Raw genomic sequence first — 26473 nt, 5'->3', positions numbered from 1 at the left:
CGCGTACTAATGAAAGAAAAAATCGACATAGAGAAATCGATCACTGCAGATACGCCTGCATGATACTAAACGCGAGACGTCATTCCTTATTCGTCAGTTCTCACCCCTCATTCCTCAATTCTCATTCTTCATTCCTCAATCCATCCTTTTCACTCCTCAATCCTGACTCCTAATTCCTCATTACTCGCTTCTCATTCCTCTTCATCACTCCTCATTCCTTATTCCTCACTCCTCACTTTTAGTACCTCACTCCTTATTCCGCATTCCTCATTACTCACTCCTCACTCCTCCTTCCTCACTTCTCATTCCTCAATCCTCATTCCTTACTTCTCATTTCTAACGTCTCACTCTTCACTTCTCACTCTTGCTTCCTCACTTCTTACTCCTCATTCCTTACTCATCACTCCTCATCAATTTTCTTTACTCTTAATTCCTTACTACTCATTCCTCACACCTAATTTCTCGTTCATCACTCCTCATTCCTCACTCCTCGCTGCTCATTCTTCATTTCACACTTCTCACTTCTCATTCCTCAATCCTTACTCGCATTTCTCATTCATAACTTCTCTCTCCTCATTCCTCGTTCCTTGTTCCTTATAATTTACTTCTCCTTCCTCAATCCTCATTCTTCACTCCTCAGTTTAATTTTTTCATAAAAAACATGGAATATTTTTCCAGTGTGTTTTTTTTTGTAGGCCAATCTTCATAGAACATTTTTCTCTTAAATCAACAGTTGCGGAGTTAGAATTTTTCAAATAAGTTGCATGCGAAAATTTATAGATCATTTTCAAAAGTTATTCTCGGGGCGAAATGATCGATTTTTTTTTTTGGAAAACACTTATTGTATCATACCAAACACATGTGCAAAATTTAGTGCAAATCGAAGATGGTCGAGTTTTGTAACTGACCGATTTGGCATGGAATTCGTCTTCTCAATCCTCATTTCCCATTCCTTACTCTTCATTCCTCATTCCTCATTTTTCATTCCTCACTCTTCACTTCTCATTCCTCATTCCTCACTCCTTATCCCTCAATCCTTATTTTTTTCTTCTCATTCTTCATTGCTTACGTCTTCTTTCCTTATTCCTTACCTCCATTCAGGAGAATTCATGCATCGCCTCGATGTATTTGACGAACATAAATCCACTTTTTACAACAACAAAATCAAATCCTAAAAATACATACATCGTAACCTCTGAACTCCATCAAAGCAATTCACAGAATATCAACCACCATTTTCAACATAAAATTTCATCCGTATCGTACCGAGAATATGACGTCACTATTTCTGCTTCCAATACTAACACAAATGATTCCAATATTTCATGACACTGGAAAGCCAAATACAACAGAAAACACTTAAACTCACACCGTTTGCGCACCTATATCTAGATATTTTTCTTCCTCATCCAGCTTCCGACTCAAATTGAACAACAAAAATCAGCATCGATTGTCTTCTGTTTTTAGGCCGAGTGAAATGTTACGGATCGTAACACATCCACCAACTCTGCCATTGTAGTGTCCGGAGGAAGGAACCGGCACAAGCCAATCTAATGGCTGGATCAGTCGAATTGGGTCCTAAAAGTTTTAATGAAATCTTGTTTTTATTTAATAACACGAATAAGCATGTTACTGTAACTACTTTAGCAATTTTTCCCGCTCAAATAATGGCTATATCATGTTTAAACTTTAATTTAAAAATTTGGTCCTTGACCTTGAACCTTGACACTTTTGAACATGTTTGACACAACACCACAGGGGTTTTAGTTCGACCACTGGGTTTGTTCCTATCTGACATTTCGTAAGGGACACGGAAAACAAAATACACCCAAAATTTGAGTTTAAGCCGAAGGATGTGACAAAATCTAAAAAAATGTTTTTTTGGGCTTAAACCAACGGAAAACATTAGAAAATTGAGTAAACATGTGTTTTTGGCCTAAACTTAAGCGTTTGGCACTAAAATTGGGACAGGGCTTTAGGACCCTATTGCACTAGGAGTAATTCTAGCACAACCTCATCGCTCGAAACACTTTACAATACTCTCGTGTTATTCGTCTGTTCCCGTTTGCTTTGTTTCCCATTGTTACTGGAACTATATGCCCTGCTGCTTGTTTGATATCTTACATAGTACCCTTCGCAATCCCTACACTTATGATTTTCTTGAAGCAATCCTGATAAAATTTTGTCGAGGAACTTCAGATATAATCTCTGGAGGAACTCTTGATAGTATCTTTGGAGGAATTCCAGGTGGAATCTCTAAAAGAACTCTTGATGGATTACCTGGGAATACTCCTGGAGGAAATTTTGATGGGATTCCTGGTAGAATCCTTGCAATTTCTTCCGATGAAAATTTTTAAAGTTCTCCTGATGGAATCCCTGGAAGAACTTTCAAATGAATCCCTAGAAGAACATCTGATAAAATCTCTTGAGGAACTCCCGTGAGGAATTCCAGGTGAACTTTCGGAAGGAATTTCTAAAGGAGTCCTTACAAGAATTCCTAATTAAATCAATGGGCACAATATTGAATAAATTTCTGGAGCAACACTTGGTGGTACATGAAGGAATCACCGATTATATCCTTGAGGGAATTTCGGAAGAATTCCTAAAGAAATTTCTGCATCATTGCCTGAAGGAATTCCTAGTTCAATCCCTGGAGGAATTTCTTATTTAACTTTTGAGGGAATCACAGGTGGATCTCAGCAAGAATATTTTCTAACAATTTCCCAACAGAATATTTTCAAACTTTTAGGTTGTGAAAATTCTACATGGTACTAAATAAACCTCATTGATAAAATATATGAGGTGCATGTAACTCTCGTAATAACTGAAATTTTGACATGGTGATGTCTATTACCCTTCCACTTCATGATAAATTCATCTTACCTTACCTACAATATCACGATTTAACAAAGAAATATCTAATTTATCAAAGAAAAAGGATACTCACTCTACAGTTTTCACCGTTAGCTTGGCGGGCGAAATGTTGTTGGCCAGAGCGTGCTGATGCATGTGGAGCGCCGCCAGCCGAAGCGCCACCTCCGGTTGCAGTTCCGGCGCGAACCGTTCCTGCGTCACGTCGTTGCAGCACTGGAGAAACAGATAGTCCAGCGCGTTCAGATCCTTCTGGGCCAAGGCGGCGGCCGAAACTGGCACGAACGTAACCCGGAACAGACAGCGCAGCTTGTGGGCACCGGGCCGGGCCGCTATCTGTTGATTGCATTGGCGCGATAATTATTATCAGCAGGTGGGTGGTGAGAAAGTTTCCTACTATGGATTCAATAACAAAGACCAGATTTTCATTTATCCGAAAGACAATTACCCGAATCTAACGGGAAAAAGGTACGCAGTGGGTATCTGTCTGGCGTATGGTTCAGTGAAAAGAATTAAGCTGTGGCAGATATTGTCTTAACATGGTTTTCCGGCGAAACTAATTAGACTGATACGTGCTATACGCTGGCTGGTCCGAAATCAAGTGATCAGATTGCAGACGAGGTGTCAACCTCGATTGTAACGCTAGTTGGATTGAAGCAGGGAGACGCACTTTCGAATTTACTGTTCAACATTCCTAAAATCATTTAGGAGATCTGACGTGCAGAGAAACGGCACCATCATCACATCAGTCGCACAAGCTCGTTGGTTTCGCTGACGATATCGACCTTATTGGAATCGATCGTAGGTCAGGGGAGGAGACCTTCGTGCCTCTGAAAAGGGAGACAGCAAGGATAGGCCTGACCATGAATTTTACCAAAAAGAAGCCCATGGTTGCAAGTAGAAATAGAGGTAGGCTTGCTGATGTAGGTGCTGAAGTAATGTTTGATGGGGATGTGTTTGAAGTTATTATATCTGAAGGTCCCGCTTCAATCATTTGGTTAAATATCGAAGTATAGTCGAGTATATGAAGTTCGGATAAATGGCTTTCGGGTAAATATTTTCAAGTATTTGTTATAAAATTCCTCCAATGAGAATCGAACCTACCCTGGCAACGGTTTCCTGTGGGTCCAGCAGGGTCAACTTGTTCCGTTTCAAGCTCTTGACGTGCTCCAGTACCAGACTGAAATGCTCGCTAGCGGTTAGGCAAAGTTTATCACGTAGTGATGTGACGACATCCTGACAGAGCAGACGGAAGAAACAGGATCAGTTTGAACGTGTGTTGCGTGATTCGTTTGAGGGAAAACTTACCTGTACGGTTGTGGTCGAATCGTACTTGAAGGATTTGGTTTGACCATTCTCCAGGAAAACTTTGAGCACGTTTGCCATTGGTGGTACGCAAAGGTCCCCCAAGGAGAATGCAGATGGCTGTGGAGGGGAAGAATACAATCATGAAAGTTTTAATCGATACAGAAAAAAATAATTAGTTTTTAGATTGTCAATTCGTTCGTCTCAAAATTTTTTGTTCCTATAAACCTAAGTATCATTTCAATCATTAGATGTATTTTTCATATCAAGGTGTTCTGCGTTGGGATACAGTGCATTTAAAAGTGAAGTAGGCTGAAAGATTGTTCCTATCAAAATCTTCATTATCTGTAACTAATAGGCGATTGAATGCTGCAGATAAAAAGCGATCTTCGTGAGTTCCACCAAACTTTCTTGTCTATCGAAAATCACAGAATGTACCCAAAATCCGATTGGGGAGAACTCAATCCACAAACGCTTTCGCACCAAATGACAAAGTTCCCCAATATAATACGACAAACTCCCGAAATCTGATCGGGGATTGATTGGTGCTGAAACTGAAACGGAGTTTGAAAACTTTGGCCCATTTCATAGAGTGTTTTTTTTGCCTTCCATCTTTTATGCGATTCGCAACCGTCTCCTTTACAAAGTTTGTCTTCTTCTTCTTTCTGGCGTTACGTCCCCACTGGGACAAAGCCTGCTTCTCAGCTTAGTGTTCTTATGAGCACTTCCACAGTTATTAACTGAGAGCTTACTATGCCAATGACCATTTTTGCATGCGTAGATCGTGTGGCAGGTACGAAGATACTCTATGCCCTGGGAAGTCGAGAAAATTTCCAACCCGAAAAGATCCTCGACCGGTGGGATTCGAACCCACGACCCTCAGCTTGGTCGTGCTGAATAGCTGCGCGTTTACCGCTACGGCTATCTGGGCCCCTAGATGGAGTTTTGTCGGGGAAAACGAATTCTCAATCTGAACAGGCATGAACTCCGAATATTCAATAAACCTCTGTAAGTGGGACAATTTCCCAGCTGTTTTTCTTCACGCCAGCCAGTCCGGGGGGTGGTGCGTGATACGAAGCAATATTTTCTTTTGGATGTTTTTATGCTTGGCAGGGGAGTCATTTTGAATGCGTGGATGGTGCAAATTTGATTTTGAATTTAGATATCGGTAGGTAGCTATCATTCGGTACTTCAGAGACGTGTCTCCTGATGTTTTATTAGGATACGAAATAATCATACATGACATAACTTTTAAGCATTGTATTCCATCCAGGGTCGTGGGTTCGAATCCCACCAGTCGAGGAGCTTTTCGGGTTGGAAATTTTCTCGAATTTCCAGGGCATAGAGTATCTTCGTACCTGCCACACGATATACGCATGCAAAAATGGTCATTGGCATAGTAAGCTCTCAGTTAATAACTGTGGAAGTGCTAATAAGAACACTAAGCTGAGAAACGCCAGAAAGAAGAAGAAGATTCCATCCAGTATCGCATCTCACGCTTATTGAAGTTCCCACGCTCAACAAGTTGAAGTTGGGAATTCATGATTATTAGTTTGTGATTGACCGATATACACTGTTAACTCGTATCCGCGCAGTAAATTGAAAAAAATAACAGTTTAAATTGCTTACGTTGTGGCGATTCTTGACATATTGTTTTTGTTTTAGTTCGAATGGAATCGCCTGGATATCTAGTTTTCCAACCATTATTACAATTTTTAGAAATGTCTACCGGTTTGGAGTTATTCAGATGGGTCACTGGGTCAAGTCGGGTAAAAATTATCCCAATTTTCTTTTCAATCGAGTTTTAGCCAACTTATTAGTACTGATCTGACTTCAATTCAACTTTTTTTTCATAGTGTCGACTACGGACGTCAAGTGAGAACTAAATTTATCACTGAGACTAGATTTGGCCTTGGATATTTTTTCGGTTATAGGGTGTCCCAGAAAGTATGGGCACGACTTCACTATACTGCCATTTCAAGAAGATAAAAATCTGATTTTTACACATTTGATTACTGTACCCAACAAGAGTAGATTGCGATTTTTTAATGAATAATTTAATTATTAATGTGTTGATTAAGTAACATTTCTTTGAAGTATCTCTTATCAGTAGGAACAATGGAAATTCGCGGCAAAATTCTTGAAATTTCGCGTTTGACTCAGACGATAAATCCAAGATTTCGCGGTTTTGTCGCGGTCTCATACTTTTGGCTATATTTTACCCAAAAGTACACATTTTCAGTAAAAACAGACTTTATGTGTGTAAACTACGCGTAATTTTATAAGTAAACTTCTTGTTTTACAAATTAAAATGATAAGTTTTATACAAGAGCGGTCATGCAAAATTTAAAGCGAAAGTAGCTAAAACGCGTCGAACTCAAAACTTAACGGTTATAACATATTTGATGGAACTTCAATATCAAGATTATTGAACTATTTTCATAAGCAAAAACTAGATTTCACTGTAATTTTCATATGAATTAATAAAATTTTACTGATTTCGTGGCATTTTGCGGGTTTCTTCAAATTTTACGGCTTTCGTGAAATCGCGATTTTCCATTGTCCTTACTTATCAGTTTTGCACAAATCGCGTTATTTTTGAGTGAATTCGTTTTACAAAATTTTGTCCTATGTCAGAAAGTGCGCATAATAAAAATCTGAAAAAATATATTTATCAGCGTCGATATAATAATAGATCAGACTATCACTTATTCAAATTGAAATTTTAGACTTAAGCATGTAAAAATTATATGAACTAATAATCCGATTACAGCCGTGGTCGTTTTGAAAATAGTAGAAAAACAAACCCTTATATTTACGTAAAAACATGAATAAATCAAAAATTTAAGTTACCTATCCAAGGGAATAGGGATTAACCTTTCGTAAATCTGAAATGTACAATTTTTATTACTATTCAAAAAACCTCCCACACAACCAGAAATCGCATGAAAGTTCATGTTACATCTCGTTTATTCATACTAATTACATCAAACTTACAAAACACTGTTGGTAAACTCGTCAGATTGATGAGCTTCCTCGCATAAAACACTTCTTTTCTGAGTTCATTTGTACATTTTGTTTCGTCCCGTACACTCGTACAAAGTAAGTCGAATCAATCCGTAGCAGCTGTCAAATCGACATTTGTTATCATAAGTTAAGTCGCATAAGATCACAGGTTAGTTCGGTGGAATATTTATACACTCGCATTGTATGTTATCATTCTTCACATAATATATGCACGCATATCACCTTCACTTTTGTACGTAGAAGGCCTTTTCGCTACATCTTATAAGTGAAATGTTGCACATACAAAGCATCCGGGTGATTTCGTTATACGTACATTTTGGTTGTCTGGGCTGAAGAGTTATAACTTCGTGATGTTGTCTTATGTGGAGAGAAAAATACGAAATATTTCGAATCTAACCATCTTTTCAACTGTTCTCTAACAAAGCCAAATAAAATTTCAAATAAAAATTTATGTAAAACATTCTTTGCGAAAGATTTTGGTAAAAACATATTTTACTGAATATTTTTCAACAATAACAAAATGTACGGTCTATGATGACCAGATAAGAATTGATTTTCTAAAATCAAAATTTGCAATGCTAACGATTATTTAATCAAACAAATTTATCATAGATGCTGGTTGAAATAGCCTTCAGAAAAATACAGGAATATAAAAATATTTGATTGTTTGGAAAAGTATTATGATTTTCACTATCAAAGTCGTGCCTATACTTTCTGGGACACCCTATATACAGTCAGTGACATAAGTTAGTAACCAAATGCTGTTTTTCCATACAAAATGCCCAAGTTTGGGGTGCTGTATCTCAGCTTCTGGTAGTCCGAATTGGTTGAAATTTGGATGACAAACTACAAATAACTTGAAGTTTTGCCTGTAAGGGAATTATTACATTGCAGTCATTTTACATAGAGTTTCAAAGGGTTGTTCAAAGAGAAAAGTAAGTAATTTATTTCGAAAACGGTAAGTTGTGGGTTGTTGGTCTGTTCCACAAAGTTGTTCAATTTCAGAAGTCACACAAATTTGCGGAACACACCAACTTTCCACGACAACCGTATTTGGGTTTTTGAGATGGTTAAACTAAAATTTTAAATGTAATTTGTTTTCCGTGTCCCTTTGGAAATGTCAAATAGGAACAACTCCAGTGTTAAAAAGTTGATCTCCTGTGCGTTTTTGCCGACTGAGTGAATGTCAAACATGATCAAAAGTGTTAAGGTTCAAATTTCGACCGATTTTGAAAATTAAATATTAAATGCGATATAGCCGATATTTGAACAGGAACAAATGCTAGAATGGTTGCAATCATGCTCATCTGTGTTATTGAATAAAAACAAGATTTCATTGAACATTTTAGGACTCTATTATAACCTGGTTGAATTATGATTTCGAGAGAACTAGAAGTTGGAAATTGTTGTGGATGTCAATATATTTCTTCACGATGTTGTATTAGAATTTTACATCAGTTGTGAGGGCCCATATAGCCGTAGCGGTAAACGCGCAGCTATTCAGCATGACCATGCTGAGGGTCGTGGGTTCGAATCCCACCGGTCGAGGATCTTTTCGGATTGGAAATTTTCTCGACTTCCCAGGGCATAGAGTATCTTCGTACTTGCCACACGATATACACATACAAAAATGGTCATTGGCATAGTAAGCTCTCAGTTAATAACTGTGGAAGTGCTCATAAGAACACTAAGCTGAGAAGCAGGCTCTGTCCCAGTGAGGACGTAACGCCAGAAAGAAGAAGAAGATCAGTTGTATGTGTGCTCTAAGAATTGCAAAGCATTAACAACCTAAAGCTTTTAAAGCTTATTTAAGAAATTTTAAAATGTTTTTTATATTGATTAATGAAAAAAACTCTCTCAAAACGTAAAAAACCCTTATTAACTGACTGTTTTATGGGCATGTGCTTAAGAGGTTTTATACAGTTGTTGTGAAAGCGATGTAGGTATGACAGGCAAACAGTTTCAACCAGGCTTTCCAAATGTAAAGCCTCGACACGACAGCAGCCGAAAAACGGGAAAAACCCGAATCGACATTCGCAGTGTGTTTTCACTGCCTCTTGCTGCTGTATGTTTCGCTAAAAACATGGAACGTGATGGCAACCGCACACAAACGCATGAATGGTGGCTGTATTGGAACAGTCGCTGCCGAACCAACTCAACTAATAGCTTTCGTGTTCGTGCCATAGCGAGCCGAATGGGGTGTTTCACATGAGCCTATGGACTTATCCACGGTCTTCTTTTATCCTAGACTTTCTTTTTCTTTTCTGCTCTAAATGCGGGCAATGTTTACATTAAATGACATCCGGACCAACATCCGGACAACGAATGTTCACCAGATGAACATGAAGTCGATGAATGCACAACGAAATCGTTCATTTTTTGTAAACACGGCCCGCAGTAAAAGGCTTTCTTCCCGGTGGAAGAAGCACCGTGACGTCATTGTAAATTAGTTCATGCATGCTATAAAACGTTTGACTTTTACTGTGCGCCCTGTTTTCAAGTTGCCCGTGAGAGAGAGCGAGACAGCACCAACGCACGGCGCACAGTAAAAGTCAAAATAACAAACGAATTTATGGCACGTACAGAGGTTCGAAGGCCAGGAGAAGTGAATGAACTTGTCATTCATTTTCCTGTAAATTTTCATACAAAATCTACTTTTTCTCTGCTATAAATTCACTCTGGGTGAACCACTTCCCCTGGCCTATTACAGCAACTGAAGGGCCGTAACAATCTTCGACTACTTATACAAAATATTACACATATTATGGATCGATGCACGAGTTCACTTTTTTACATGAGCGGTGCCGTGTTATTTACGTGGCCATGGAAAGGAGTGAATTCGGCACCGCTCAAACGTCAAATTAGTGAACTCGTGTGAACTCCATAGACAAGTGTGAATCTGAACGTAATTTGAGTAGTATGATTTAGAGAGCATAGAAAACATGTTTAATTTCCAAACTATGTTCTTATTGTGAGTGCATAGTGTAATGAATGCATAGCAAACATTTTGAAGATTAAAAAAATAAGTGTGAAACAATTTTAGCGTGACGTATCACGTTGAGCGGAATAGATAGCCGTGTTATTTACGTGACCTTGGCAACTAGTGAATTTGGCACCACTCAAACGTCAAAATAATCAACTTGTGCACTGATTCATACAGACCACGAGAGGCCCCGACTGAAGACTAATTTTGCCAGTGCGACGCTCGGGTGTGCGAGACATGTCATGAATGAACAACCGAGCTCGTCATCGGAAAACGAACGCAGTACAGACAATGTGATCGAACAGCCGTGTGCTGTACTGTACATGACGGCATCGTTGCATGTCGCATGACCATCTCATGGTAGGCTGTCATGGATAGTTCATTAACAAGGCTATCGTGGGAAGCAATTTATGACAGTCGTCGAAATACTGTCGCGAGGTGCACAGTTAAAAATAATGAAGATTACACTTCATGTAAACTTCATTCATGGGATGTAAACATGACGTCATGTTAATTTAAGTCTGAAATCATGTAAAAATGTGTTATATGTCATGTAATCACTCTGGATCCTGCTGGATTACATGACATATAATTGAAGTTTACATGACATATCATGTAAATATTCATGATATTCCACGCTCCAATTATGTGCATTATATTTCTCAGAAATTTACACGTTTCGTTCGAACTGTGTGGTTCATTTGGAAAGCCTGGTTTCAACACTAAACAAATTGCACTAGCTCTGCGCGCATGTGTAGTAACATGAGATGGACGGTTGTGGGTTATGCAAAGGGTCTGCCTGGTCTGTGGGGATTTGAATTCGAAACTTGTAACCATCTAACTAATTGGGTCACCAAGTGGCTCGGTTGCTTAGTTGGTAAAGCGCTCGTCTAGCATACAAGGGTTCAAATTCCATCCGAGCACGAGGATTTTTTCATAATTTCACCCATAATTTATTCATCTTTACCACGCGTAATGAGTTAATTCAATGTAATGTTTAGTTATATGGTAGATCTTCAAACTTCTACTTGGCTAGTTAGCCGTAAAACGATGAAATCATAATTGAAAAGTGTCGATCAAATGACAAAGAAATAAAACTAATAAAATTAAGTAGGTAAAAAACCGAATTCAGTGCTATACCATTTAATTCCACTAGACTTTGTATCCTTTGACAGATACGCGTATTTCGACCTCAACTGTAATGCCGTCTTCAGTGTCGAGTACTACACTCGACTTTGAAAAAAATGTGTTTTACATTTTGCCATATGGACAAATGTCAAATGGCTTAATGTCAAACGGCATTGGCCTAAATGGTTTTATGCCAAATGATTTTATGCATCCTGCAAGCTGTATAAAGACTGTTAGTGTCTGAGCGTTTATCCACAGTTTTGTTTGTGTTGTATATGTGGCAACTCTCAGGAATATTTAGGTTGTTTGTTTTGAATATTCTGTCTATTGCTCTCGCATCTACTAGTTTAAAATTTTTATTAACGCTATATGCTTTAAAACATCTGTTTTTTTCTCACCCAAAAAATGAAACGAACACCTAAACATTTTTGATTCCCCGTAACGCGGGTAGATCACCTTTTCGAGGTGCGTTACGAGGTAAGATCTACCATATTGTACTCTTGTTGTATCTTTTCTTGTTTATACTGATAAGTTATGGAAAATCATGGACGAGAACAGCTTTCCCGGGAAGCTCACGAGACTGATAAGAGCGACTATGGAGGGTGTGCAAAATTGTGTGAAGGTGACTTTGAACCTTATTAGTCGAACCAATAATTTGACACGCTATAGTACCGATGCATGGTCAAAATCAGTATCATTCAACCAGCTTAGTGGCCGAACCTGAATGAGGGGCGCGCTTTTGAGAGTTTAATGGTGACAAACTGTTTTGTCCAAAAGGTATAAATAGCTGTATCTTTTTCTAAAGAGACTCTATACAAAATGGTAGAGAATGATAATTCTACAAAAAACGATTACTTCATTAATTCTCAATAGTAATGGAGTAAAACGACATGCACTATACAAAGGACACGGGTATACCATAAAAGATCAAAGAAAACTGGTCGCAGTGGTTCATCTCGAACAGAAACAGAAAAAAAGCATTTTTGAACAAATTTCTTGAAAGATGTAGACCATCGTTTCCCAAACTCGGGTTTCGCGACCCCCCAACGCCTCGTCACCTCGCTTTTTGTTGTACACACAAAGCGACGCGCTGACATAGAATACTTTTTTAAAAGCTCAAAGTGTATTTGAAGTAGTAAGGAACAATGTTGATTTTTATTAGTTTTTGAAAAACTGGAAATGGAGTTTGAATGGTTGATCCAAATTTAAGCTTAAACCATGACAGCCGATTACATGTTGTGTGAACACTTGGCATTGAATAATAATCTTACGATGTTTACAATTAAAAAACAGCATGTTGAAGTAAAGGTGTTGATCTCTTTAAGGCAAAATTGTGTTTTTATTTTGGATATTAAACGCCGATCACATCTCGTATTGAGCAAAAGATAAATAAAAATCATAAGATCAATTTCAACTTGTGTCAGCATATTTTGGTAGGTTCCAAAGAAAATAGATACGAAAAAGTTTCCCAACTTCCACCAAACACCCGCAGACCCGTATCATTTTCATCGTCTCCATTTCTTGGGTATCCACCACCATTATCAGTGCATCCCCCTCCAACCGTCACCTAAGAGGATTACAGATTTAAATCTACATATTTTTCCATCCCCATTGATATGTTTTCCTTTGATTATCGCCCTTGTCGAAAATGGGATCTGACTTGTTTCGGATTTTTTTTCTTGTTCGAAGAGTTTTGTAGGGTCGCTTCCTAGCTATTGCTTGCCTCACCAGAAGTCCTTATTCTAGCCCCAAAAAGGAAACGCCAATCCTGAGGAATGAATGGGACGACAAAGTTAGAAAAGCTTTGAACTGGACTGTGTCTTTTCGATGGGGAAAATTCTCCCACGTTTTGTTGTACGGGAACTGTTTTCTAGAAAGTGTAAATAAAATGTCCGATAGTGTCACGTTTCAATTGACGACCGACGAATGACATTTCGACACACTTGTCCGGTTCTGGTGAGAATGGGTTGTGAAGGAATGAAAGTGAGTGAGGATTGGAGGTTTTCTACGATGGGACTAGTTTGGGAAAAGTCGAATGGCATGTCTATGCATATAGGTTTTGACACGTTGTCCACCTCCATCTAAATGTCGCAGGCTTGTCAAATATTGATTTCTTGGTGTTGATTTTGTTTGATCATTGATGACGGGTTTGTTTGGTTACTTACGCTGTGAATGTGTCAACTGTGTCGATTCGATGTGTGATAGATTGATACCATCACACGGTGTATATATACCATGGCACGGTTTTACTACTAGTAGACGATTTTCCCTTTAAAGGAAGCACAATACTAGACAACGGACTAGCATGCTACTCCCAGTTGAAATACGATCCTGACGAAAAGTTTTTCAAACTGAAGCGGGAATCGAACCCATACTTCTTGCACCAGCAGAGAAACTTACATCTGCTGGTATCGTGCTGTTTCTGAGACATATTGAAAGAACTCTCGGAGCAAAGCCTAGAATATGTTTTTGGAATATTTTTTGGAAATATCTTTAAAACTTATACTTAGAATCTGTTTAAAAAATCTCAATGTTTGCAAAAATAAATCATCAAGTAGCTGACGATGTTCTGTCGCAAGTAAACCAAAGACATTATTATATGATTAGCCTCCAGTTTCTACACCGCAAAAGAAATAGCCAAACTTTATGAAAATTAATGTGTTCCATTCATCAGCAGCAAATTGATGAACAGCTTCCCATCTTTGTCGAGAGCCAGCCTTGATGTTTTTCGCTCAGCACTTTTGCTTTAGCACTTAAAATAGCTCCTTATCCCTCGGAAGAGTGGAAAGAAGTTACAATGTGACAAGGTACACACCGCAGGCTGCCAAAATAAATATCCATCAACGTGTTTTTCACGCTCGGACCTTGGCGGAGAAGAGACAATCTCGGTTTGATCAACTTAAGACCGATAGCAAGTCATGATAAATTGGATTAATCATCATAATTCGATGGAAAAAAAATCTGGGCTCTGTGAGCTGCTGAGGAAAACTTCCGTTTCTGTGTTATATGATGGGAGTAGAAGTTTTATGACGAATTATTCTAACGTCAGAAACAGCAACTCACAACAAATTAAAAGCTGATCGAGGTAATCAAATGACTGAACAGAAAATACAACACGAAACTTGTTTGGACTGCCATCTTCAGTTATGGTAGCAAAACCACAAAACCACGTTTCCAACTTACAAATCGGATCCACTTTGCGCATGTAACGTTTATCGTTCGGTGCTGCCGTAAATTTTTATCACGATTCTGTTAAAGGCTAAAGTGGTGGCCACCACACGTTTAACTGGGAGAGAAAGAGGGCTGTGGCATTTTCTTCCGGTACCGAAGTTGGCACCGGATTTGTCTCCGGTAATGTCAATTTGTACACATGCCACGGGGTGCAAAGGGGGACAGAAAAGCAGATGGACCGCCCTGAATAGCTCAAGGCAATAATAAAAGCATTACCGGTGTTTAAGAGTGCCCGGGAAAACCGTGCTCGAGCGGTTACAGCGGTCGACGAAATTTTTTGACGACAACAACGCAAACAAAGATTTTTGACATCCCTGAGGTAACTCAGGAAAGTCAGAAGTGAAAATATTGTATAATATTGGTCCCAAAATGCTGCCTTGAGGACCACTAGCTCTTACAGGAAGTCTTTCACACCTGGAGCTCTGATAATTAACGTGGAGTGTACGATTTGACAGATAACTTTGGATTATTCTAACAATGTATGAAGCTTCTGTACGTTTATTGGCTGGTTTTAAATTGGTACAACCTTGTCATTTTTTCACTTGTTAGGGAAATATGGCAACTGCAAACATTTGTTAAATATATCAACCAAGAATGATAAGCTAGTTTTTGGAAGCTTCTAGATGAGGATGTAGAAAGTTCCATGATCACCTGGGGCTCTCACATTTTTGATTTTTTAAATTCTCGCTTCATTTTTCTCACTTCTTTCAAATCAGTCTCCCAGGAATTTTTGAAAACGTACTCTTGTTTGAGAATGCTTTCGAAGTCCCGAGTTACTTGATTTTCTATTGGGCTAGTAAATCCTAAAAAATGCGCGCTTTCAAATTGCATTGTAAGTTTTTGAGCTTTTTCGCAATTGGTTAGTGAACATTTGTTTTCCTCTCTCAATGCCATACTTGGATTTTTGATTCATCAAAATTTTTGATAATTTACAAAAGGACTTAGACACAAGGTCTAATTGAGATATTTTATTTTACAAAATTTTCTTGTTTTTAATTGCGAAAAACGACGGAACAGATTTTTCCTGAAGTTTCTTTAGGAGGTTTTATGATTTACAAAAACTCTTCAATGAATCTGTATTAGATTGTTTAAAAAAATCTCTCGAAAAATTTCACCAAATAATGCTTAAGAAATTATTTTAAGCATTTCTCCAGGAACATCCTCTACGTACTTGTTACATCTAAATTCCATTGAACAAACGTTCAGTTTGATTGTACCCCGTTTGGTATAAAGTCGTTTGACATCAGGTCGTTTGGCATAAAGCCGTTTGGCATAATGGCCGTTTAGCATAATGATTGAGTTAGAATGAATAACGGCATTTTCGAAGCTTTTACCGAGATCAACACCACTGAGCCCATAGCAAAATTTTTTCGTAGTTTCTCAATAAGCATGGTGGTCGTTCAGAGATAATCAAAGCTATGAATGTCAAAAATTGTAGTGACATTAGAGAGCATAAGTAAATAAGACTCGTGACGGGTCTGGTGGAAAATCTTTTCGGAATAATAATTTTCTCCACATCCCAGAACATAAAGTATCGTTGGGTTGTTGCGATATACATATTTGAAATTAGTAAATGGGCAAAGAAAGTTCGCAGTTATTAATAAAGAGAACGCAAAATTTATGATTAAATCAATAGAAGATTGGACGGCAAAAACTATTGCGGCATAATAAAACGAAAAGACATCAAAAATTGCGTTCAGAATCGTAGCTCTTGTCCTACTTTTCCCCGAATGTCGTTTCTCTGAATGTCGGTTCCCTGAATGCCAATTCCTAAAATGACTCGTTTCCCCGAAAAGTGATGCAGTTTAAATAGGTGCTATACTGCCTATAATCGCATAACAATCCCATGTTTATAGGAAATCCCATAGAACATGGGACTGTTATGCGAATATGGGCAGTATAATAGTCTTTAGTGACTGGAAGGTGAACGAGTAAGAACGATAAGCAATCAGAAGAAGCAGGTATTCTGTCATTCATGGCTATACACATGTCGGCAAAAATTTTGAGGACGGTAAAACTCGAAAGAACCGCCAATTAAATTAAGAAGGGTGCATATCAGATGGCCAGTTCGTTCACCACCCTGAAATGTTTAAAGTTTCGACAAGTATGAGTGCCACAAACTTTTCGGGGAAGTGGACTTTTTGTTGAAGCGGGATATTCGGGGAACTGGTATTCGGGATACTGGCGTTCGGGGTAACGACATTCGGGGAACCGACACTACGGGAAAAGTAGCACAACCCATCAAAGTAACTGCATAAATCGATTTCTCTTTTGGCTGATAACTTGAGCAGATCAATGTTATCAATTGCCGCCTTTTTATCAGTTGGAACAACAAAATATCTAAAAAATAAAGAAATCTTAAAAGAACAGCCTATGTATAAAAGAAGGTGAAATTTGTGTCAATTTCAAATCAACAGTTTTTATGCCTACAATTTGGTTACATCATACTTAAAAAAAAATCCAATGTTTGAAAGAATTGTAAATTAGTGCTAAATATATCAAAATCTTCGGTGCAAAAATTTATTCCAATAGCGGAACTCAAAAGAAGAATTAATAATTGAAAGAAGGTTTCTTCTTCTTCTTTTTGGCGTTACGTCCCAACTGGGTTAAAGCCTGCTTCTCAGATAAGTGTTCTTATGAGCACTTCCACAGTTATTAACTGAGAGCTTTCTTTGCCGAATGACCATTTCTGCATGTGTATATCGTGTGGCAGGTACGAAGATACTCTATGCCCTGGGAATCGAGAAAATTTCCATGACGAAAAGATCCTCGACCAGCGGGATTCGAACCCACGACCCTCAGCATGGTCATGCTGAATAGCTGCGCGTATACCGCTACGGCTATCTGGGCCCCTGAAAGAAGGGTAATTTCTGCATAAATTATAAAATATTATTGACAATAACTTTCCTATTATGCTTTAGTTTATTCAAGAGCATATGATTGTAGAATAAAGTGATATTTTGTATCAATTATTGTCAATTATTGACTCCACAACAAGCCTGATGTCATCAGAAAGATTCAATAGAAACGTAAAAACGAATCTCACCTTAAGAAATTCTTGGTTTCAGACTCATTATGCCAAACGACTATTATACCAAACGACCATTATGCCAAACGACTTTATGCCAAATGGCCATTATGCCAAACGACTTTATGCCAAATGACCTACCACCGTTCAGTTTTGTCGTCACGAGTAAACAAATGTGCTTCTTCTCTTCAAGATGTTCGAGATCTTTAAGAGTTTCCGGCAATAAGCGACAGTCTCCTTTCTTTGCGATTTGGAAGGAAACCTTGATTCCCCTAATGTACCGTAAATTCGGGTGAAATTGATCAGTAGGGTGAAATTGATCACTGTGTCACTCGATTTAATTTCTTCCTAATGGAGCACAAATATCAATGTAACCTGCAGTGAATGAACATTGTTTGTCGTAAGTATATCCAAATTGTGTGTTGTGAAGTTTTTTGCGTTCAAAAATGTTCATTTCTATGAAAATAATGTAAAATTTCAAAATCTTGTACGGTGCAGTGTTGACAAACATCAATTAACTTCTAGAACTAGACAAGGATTTGGACATGGTATAGCCCTGAAAGTTTGTGAGGATACTCAAGATATATCATTAAACTAAATTCCATAATCAAAACTCGTACCAATTCGTTGATTTTGTTGAAATAATTGAATTTCTGTTATATATCAGGAAATTCCTTCGAAAATTGCATACATTTAGGCGTATTCTGCGTTATTCTTGACATATAAACATTCAATATTTCTATAAATATTGTATTGTTAAGAATTTGGCAAGCATATTCGGATTCAGGGAGCTCACATTTATTATGTAAAGTTGTTTTGAAAACTAACAATAACGGCATTGATAAGTGATCAATTTCACCCCGAAATGAGATAGCCCGATTTTTTATTTTAGACATATTTTTTAGCACTAAAATTACATTTGTTAGAAAATTTCGGTACTTGAGTCAATGAGGCTCACCTTCATACTTGTTTTCCTGCATTCCGTTGTTTGGCATTGTCAACATTATAGAAATCCGTCAAGAAAAACCGTGAAAAGTGATCAATTTCACCCGAAATTACGGTAGTTCAAGATCTTCTGCCTAAATCCCCCAAATTCGGAACAACTGACCACGCTCAAACTGATTGCTCATTTCGATGCAGTTATCAACATTATCCATTTCACCCATGAAAGAAAGTTTGCATTCCGGAGAAACGTCCTTTCTTCCATTCTTGCCACTTCCATTCTTGACAGTTTTGAATCCCACTTTTTGTGAAGTAAACTGTGAATTTAGAGATTCAACCTTTCTTTTGGTTAAAAGTGACTTTGTATGAAGTTTTTTTCCTAGATGCTTGAAATTAGAAGTTAGACTATAGATACTAATTGCTAAAAGCCTGAAGCTGGATGATGGGCGATATTTTACCAAGTTAAATTTAATTTTGCAGTACGATTTAAGGAATTTTTGCAAAGATTTAGTATCCTGTTACTGAGTGACCAAAGTAGCAAAAGAAAGAAGAAACCATCGAAATCACCCATTACACTGGCTGCCTGCGATCCTTAAGACATCCGAAGGGTGACAACCGGTGCTCTGGCGAATTAAGCTCAAAATAAACGCCTCTACCCCTTGGTCCGATGGTTGTCTCCGCCACGGAACTCAACGAACCGCATAAATGGGGCCAACGCAGTAGAAAACGACCGAACGAAACATCATAATGCGCACTGAAGGTGTCCAACTCTTTCTTCGTCATTCTGGCGTTATGTCCCAACTGGGACAGAGGCTACTTCTCAGCTTAGTTTTCTTATGAGCACTTCAACAGTCATTGAGTAAAATAGTTTTTTGCCATTTGAAGACTTGGAGCTAAGGAAATTTGCTGCATGAAGAGATCTTCGACCAGTGCACTGTGTTTTATTTTCTTGATTTCATGCGCTTTTCGAATAGCGCCCAAACCATTGATTTTAGCGATATAGTTTGTTCGGAGAAGTTTCTTGGTGTGTTAAAGCGCATCTTTTGATGCAAAAAGTTTTGTGATTAATCCACCTAGCAGTGAGATAGAAAAACTAATTTTTCAAAACATTTAGATAGACATATGGTGTCTTCGGCAAAGTTGTAGAATTGGCTATTTGAAACAACTTTGTCGAAGACACGATTTTTCTATCTCTTTTACTTTTAGAGATATATGCCGTTGTATGTGAATGGCCCCTAAAAATCATATTTTTTATCATAACTTTTTTCCAAGATTTTTAACATTTTTTGTGTTTTCTACAAAGTTGTTTGTCATGAAAAAACCCGTGTTTTTGGTGAACATATCATCACCCTATCTTTTGAAGTAACAAAGTAATTCATAAATAACTCTATTTTTAGAGGGTAGTTTAGGCCTCTATAACTGGCTTCGGCGCAAAATGGCGCAGACAACTCTTACAAACCATGATAGTACCATATCTCCCCTTTCGGTAGTTGATAAAAACTTTTGTCTATAAGCGTCTTTGCATGGGTTTTTACTATCAAACAAATAAGCCTTATTAAAACGAATTCGACTGATAATTCTTTTACTTTAAGAGATAGAGAGGTGCGATGTTCAGCAAAACCACGCGTTTTAAGATGTTTAACAACTTTGTAGAAAACATGAAAAATATTAAAAATTTAAGTAAAAAGTTATGAACAAAAATGATTTTAAATGAGTTTTTTTATACAAATTTATGTACTTTATGTTAAAAAATTCGTAACTCTTTTACAAGATTTTTGTCATTTTTCATGTCTTCCACAAAGTTGTTGAAGATCTTAAAACGAGTGTTTTTGCTGAACATCGCACCTCTCTATCTCTTAAGGAAAAAGAATTATCAGTCGAGTTCGTTCTAATAAGGCTTATTTGTTTGATAGTAAAAACCCATGCAAAGACGCTTATAGACAAAAGTTTTTATCAACTACCGAAAGGGGAGATTTAGTACTATCATGGTTTGTAAGAGTTGTCTGCGCCATTTTGCGCCGAAGCCAGTTATAGAGGTCTAAACTACCCTCTAAAAAAAGAGTTATTTATGAATAACTTTGTTGCTTCAAAAGATAGGGTAATGATATGTTCAGCAAAAACACGGGTTTTTTCATGACAAACAACTTTGTAGAAAACACAAAAAATGTTAAAAATCTTGGAAAAAAGTTATGATAAAAAATATGATTTTTAGGGGTCATTCACATACAACGGCATATATCTCAAAAAGTATAAGAGATAGAAAAATCGTGTCTTCGACAAAGTTGTTTCAAATAGGCAATTCTACAACTTTGCCGAAGGCACCATATGTCTATCTAAATGTTTTGAAAAATTAGTTTTTCTATCTCACTGCTAGGTGGATTGATCACAAAACTTTTTTCGTCAAAAGTTGCGCTTTAATATACCAAGAAACTTCTCCGAACAAACTATATCGCTAAAATCAATGGTTTGGGCGCTATTCAAAAAGCGCATGGAATCGAGAAAATAAAACACAGTGCAGTGTAATCGAACCCACGACTCTTTGCTTAGTCTAACTGAATAGCTGCATGTTAACTGCTACGGCTATTTGTACCTCCCACTCTTTCCCATCCCCCCAATGACATTATCATTCACCCACGACGCAAAGTAGAGCGAACACTCTGTTGATTCTTCAATGCGAAGGACGCTTCCTAGGCGAGTGCTGAATATTTCGTCTGCGTTGCATCGTAAAATGATTACAGCTGGAGTTCTGACGGGTGTCCTATTTCCCCGTTCGTTTACTGTGGTGACAGCTCTTATAGTGAGAACCCAACCAACGAAAGGATGGTGACGAAGCGGAACCGGGTTTTCTATGTGGTCGAAGAATAGCAAAGATGGTGGGCGACATGGACAAATGACACTTTTCGCGCTGAATTTAATAAACACGAATTATGCGGAGTTTCGCTCGCGTATTTTACCGGGTAAAATTTGCAGATTCGAATTGCGTAGGTAAAACTTCTTTACTGTTTGAAAAAGGATTCGGTAGATTTTGTGACAGGGTATCCTGATGACACCTGAGTCACGATGCCTGCTCCCAGATAGGTCACGTGGTAGGCATTTTTCAACTGTCATAGATGTCCTGTCATTTCGAGGCCCCGATATCGACTCATTGTAACTAAAATTCGGGTCGAAGCTCTAGAGCTAACAGAACGCTATGCTTCAATATCCAACGCTTGTCGACTAATGGGGTACTGATAGTATTAATGGAGAAAATAAGTTATAGTAAATTAAAAGATAGCTGTGATTTTATTGTTGTTTGTTTATTCCCGATTTTTCAATTAGATAAAACGAAACAAAATTGAAATAATTAAAACAAACCAAACTGTAAAAAGAAACAAAAACTGAATTTCGAGTCTAGTATACGAAACTGAAGGCGGCTTGACAGCTGAGGTCGAAATACGCATATCTATTAAAGTATACAAACTATAGTGGAATTAAATTGATTAGTTTTAAATTCGGCTTTCATTTACTGATTTAAAACTTATTTATTGCTAGTTTTTCATTTTTCACAGTGCGTTTATTTTGGTTCTATTAGAATCATACAACGCCGTTATCTCCAAGCACCAGTCAGAAGCGTGACACGTGATCCATGATGCTGTGCCCGAGCTTACGTCTAAAGCCACCGAATGCATCGTCGGCGACTGCAAGACGCATTTATCATCACGGGGTTTGTGTTTAGTTCATTATTTCAAAATTAAAGCTTCATAATACCCCACATTTTGACAGGCACGTTTATGAAATTTATGAGCAACTCATGGTCCAAACATTCACAGCAGCAATAGAAGCAGCAGTTACTCTCTCTGAAACCGGAAACCTCAGCGCAACGCACAGTATAGCTAGTGGCAGCAGTGCTGAAAATCCTTTCGAATGCGGGAATTTTTCACAGACCACCGCACTTCCGCCCTGGGGCCAGGGAAGAGCAAGTTTCTCTCGGTTTTCATTCCGCCTGTGGCAAAGCAGCTGCAACGTATCTACACTCGCCAGAGATTCGAGGACCATTCTCCGGTGTGGGTTTATTGTGGAATACACTGGAATCTCCATTTACTCCACTGAAATCTTCCACCATAAGTTTGATTTTCAGAAGATTCCGCCAAGGATTTTGGAAAATTTCCAAGGAAAATCACTTATAAATCACGAAAAAAAAATCAGAACACTTCCTCATGAATTTTCAGAAGAATCAGTGTTTTTTCTCAAAGAATCTTAGAAAAGAATCTAAAGAATCAGAAGGAATTTCTGGAAAAAATCTATTGGGATTTACAGAAGAATCCCAGAGGAATTTCCGAAAGTATCCCAATAATTTGCACGGAAGAAAGTGAAGTGAATAAAATAGATTTTTTTTATTATATTCTCAAGCGTCCATCCGAGAGTATTCCAGATGAATAGGTATAATCTAACACATTTTTCTGAAAGAATCTCAGAGGGTCGAAGAAGTTTCAAAGAGTTTCACGGAAGAACTACTGAAGGATTTCGGGGAAAATATCAGAAGGCTTTAATTAATAATACACAGATGAATTGCCAGAAGAAATCCCGAGGAATTTTGTGAGAATCCCCGAACCCAGAAGAAACCCAGATTTTCAAAATAGGTTCCATTCCACTGGAAAGCAATCATAAAATCATTTTCGGCAGAATTCTACGGAAATTTTACGGAAGTATCCTGAAAGGATATGGAAAAACCCAAGAGGATTTTCTGAGATAATCCAATAGGAAGTCCCAAAGAGGCTAGTGGAAGAATCACAGATCGATCTGATAAATAACTACATATAATAATTTCAGAAGGGTTTCTGAAAGAATCTCAGTGGATTTTCAAGAAGTCCTCTAGCACCACAACTAATATATTAACATATTTGTCACGAATAGCATATGCATATGCAATACATAATTACAAATCAATGTACGCAATCCGATTTGGGGGCGGATCGACGGTATCGAAGTGGATTGAAAACAATTATAGAAGAGCGTGTGGAAAATAAGTATGAACTGCGCAGAATCAGACCGATTTACCATTGCTGCGCACTTCTAAAAGCGTTTTTTTTAATCAATTGTATTGTTTGCAATATTTTGTCACGATACGTGTGATAATAGTAGAACGACAATGGTCATCAGTTGATTTTCCCCTACAGATGATTTGCTTTCAATCACAATTGTTATTTATTTCCGTGCACGCGCTCGAGAAATGAATCTGTCCATGGTGCAACAACCGCGCTACATTCGATGAATCCTACACGGAGTCGCAAATCAACCCAACTTTGACTTCTTTTGACGCAATTCGGCTCTTCCGAGGGATAACCCAAATTTGGGTTAACTGATATATACCTATCATTAGGTTGTTTCCATTTGACAGCGGCAAAACAAACAACTCAGTGCAAAAAAAATCTACCCAGCGGTAGCTTTCGAAGTCTCCGTGATGGGTTAAAATAACTTAACGTTAATTCGAAAGAACCCAAATTTGGCTTATTCCATTGAACTTCGACGCTGGGTCGGTGCGTCTCTCTCTGTTTTTGACAACATTGCTGTTGCGAGAGAGGCAAAACAACCCACCGTGGGTAAAAACTAATTGCAGTTTAGCCAAATTTGAGTAAAAAGAACTTATATTTTGGGTAGTCTGATTTCTCCGTGTATGCGACAAAAATTGTCGGCGCTAACCGTCAATTTCACTCACCAAAGCCATTTTGATGAATTTAACATCACAGCTATGGACATCTAAAGATTTCATAGTTTCTCACTTAAATTGTCTTGTAACTTTAAAGTGACAAGCATTACAAACTTGCAATGTTCAGCAAAGAGTAGGGTAACGCGCCCTCTAAGGAAGTAAGCGTTTTTAGCTATGAAGAACATTATTATAAGCTCTTTTTTAATCATTATCCCATAGACAAGCTGACGTGTTTCAAGTTTTCTGTCGCATTTTTTTCGCTCTGAGTAAATTTTAATTTCGGCTGGCGGAATCGCGAAATGACTGATATAGAAGAGTAATTTTACTAAATTAGCCGTATTTTTGTGTGTCGCGAGTGGATTGAAAGTGCAGAGTGAATTACAGTGTTCAGGAACGTACTGAGTTTGCAGTTTTTTTTACGTTGTGCCTGAGATAATTGAAACTATTTGAAAATTATGAATTACAAAACTGTAATTGTATGTTTTGTGGTGAAATACGTGTAGGACTATCTCCATCAAATTGAAACTTATGTATCACCCGTGGTTCAATTCATCGATTTTTTTGATTTTGAACGACATTCCGATCCCTCGATGCAACGTTTTTGCAATGTGAAATTATCAAGACGCAAAAATCCAAAAGAAAACCTGGAAGCAACTATTGAAAAAAAAAACCAAGCCGATGGGTCCCCCGAATACCTTATGTTTGTGATGCTAGATCGAATGCAGCCATTTTTATTGCTTTGGATTCGGTGAGATCTTTCATATTTGAACTCTAATAAAAGGTTTGCACGCTGATTAAATAGTCAGCTTTTTCATATATTAGTTGGGCATGTTTTGGATAAGCGCCAGGTCAGATATGCTTATCGGTGTTCAATCAGACTGGACTAGTTGATATAAAAGTACTAATCTGAATTGTATATATATGATTTGTGAATATGTATGTGCTTTGATTCGTTTAACAAAAGAAAAAGGGAGTGGGAAAGCCACCCTTAATATTTTTTTTCTCGTTTCAGAGAGCGAGTAACGGCGCTTTAGCCTAGGCTTCCGAGCCAGGACATAACGAAGAAATACTTGTGTCCCATCCCTGGAAGCACCCACAGCAATGGAGTGTGCATTAACCTTCTTAGCCACGCCACTCCCAACGATTTAAACTTTCCCCCTAAACTGAGACGGTTGGTACGGTTGTCCCTGTTTCTTCCTTAAAACAATTCAAACATTTACGTCTTTCATATTATTCATGAGTGGATAATCTGATTGCCGTAAATTTTTGAGTTATTTTCAAAAACAAGTCTGCACAGTGGGCCTGGCCATTTTAATATTTGTGTCATGTCACTGATATGCTGCAAATATTAATGCTGACAAGAAAATACTAGAAGAAATTCCAGTATTTCCAGGATGCTCTTCAATACTGGCTGTGCAAGCGCTTAGATTAGATTAGATTAGATTAGATTAGATTAGATTATCCCATAGACAAACATGTTTTCTATCAAATGGTAGAAATAACCATCCACTTTCTTTTTTCTGGAGTTAGAAAATCAATTTTTATAAAATGCTTGCTTTTCTGCATTTTTATTTTTTGCGGGATAAAACGCGCCACCTGAGCTCGGCGTTAGCCGTACGCATGCTCAATCATGCTTGCATTAGCAATACGTTGCATACATAAGGGCGTTTGATCAGATGTCATTGTTCAGTTATACAGTAAGGACCCGATTTTGTCAACCCCTCGATGAATTTTAGGCTGACAAAATGGGGAACCTGACAAAATCGGTACATTTTATTTTGTTCCTGTTTTTCAAATTTTGACGTGTTCCATGGTTGCATGGACTTTTAAGAGGCCGATGGTCATGGGCGTAGCCAGTTTTTTTTTTATCAGGGGCTCCCCCTCCCTTATACTGGTAATATTGACTTTTAACACTTAATAAATGTCATTTCCATTACCATGCTTGCATGACATCAAACATCATCATCAATTTCAATATAAACGTGGTAAAACATGACGATAACAATTTTTTGACAAATTTAAAATAGGCTGACAAAATCGGGTCAAAAAGCTGACAAAATCGGGGGTAGACAAAATCGGGGGCAGACAAAATCGTGGGCTGACACAATCGGGTGAGTACTGTAGTATACATGATGATTCGAAAAAAGTGCATTTGAAAGGTTCAAATTGGCACGTAAGCTTGGCATTACCGGCATTACGTTTGATGGAATTTGAATTCAAACGGCTGTTTTCTTCTTCTTCTCTCTGGCATGACGTCCACTCTGGGACAGAG

The 26473-nt window shown here is 37.9% G+C and overlaps 1 protein-coding gene across 4 annotated transcripts in view; it reads right to left on the bottom strand.

Moving 5' to 3' along the window:
• LOC5575615 overlaps positions 1-26473 on the bottom strand; it is a 984994-nt gene that overhangs the window by 76137 nt on the left and 882384 nt on the right. For all 4 annotated transcript variants that reach the window (XM_021853786.1, XM_021853785.1, XM_021853788.1 and 1 more), the window contains 3 exons: positions 4180-4296; positions 3976-4107; positions 2948-3207 (listed from right to left, as the gene is read on the bottom strand). In XM_021853786.1, coding sequence (XP_021709478.1) covers positions 2948-3207; positions 3976-4107; positions 4180-4296 — 509 coding nt within the window. The remainder of the gene's footprint in view (positions 1-2947; positions 3208-3975; positions 4108-4179; positions 4297-26473) is intronic.

Source organism: Aedes aegypti, chromosome 3, assembly GCF_002204515.2.
Source record: "Aedes aegypti strain LVP_AGWG chromosome 3, AaegL5.0 Primary Assembly, whole genome shotgun sequence".
NCBI classification, from domain to species: Eukaryota; Metazoa; Arthropoda; class Insecta; order Diptera; family Culicidae; genus Aedes; species Aedes aegypti.
This window is presented reverse-complemented; position numbering and strand designations above follow the sequence as displayed.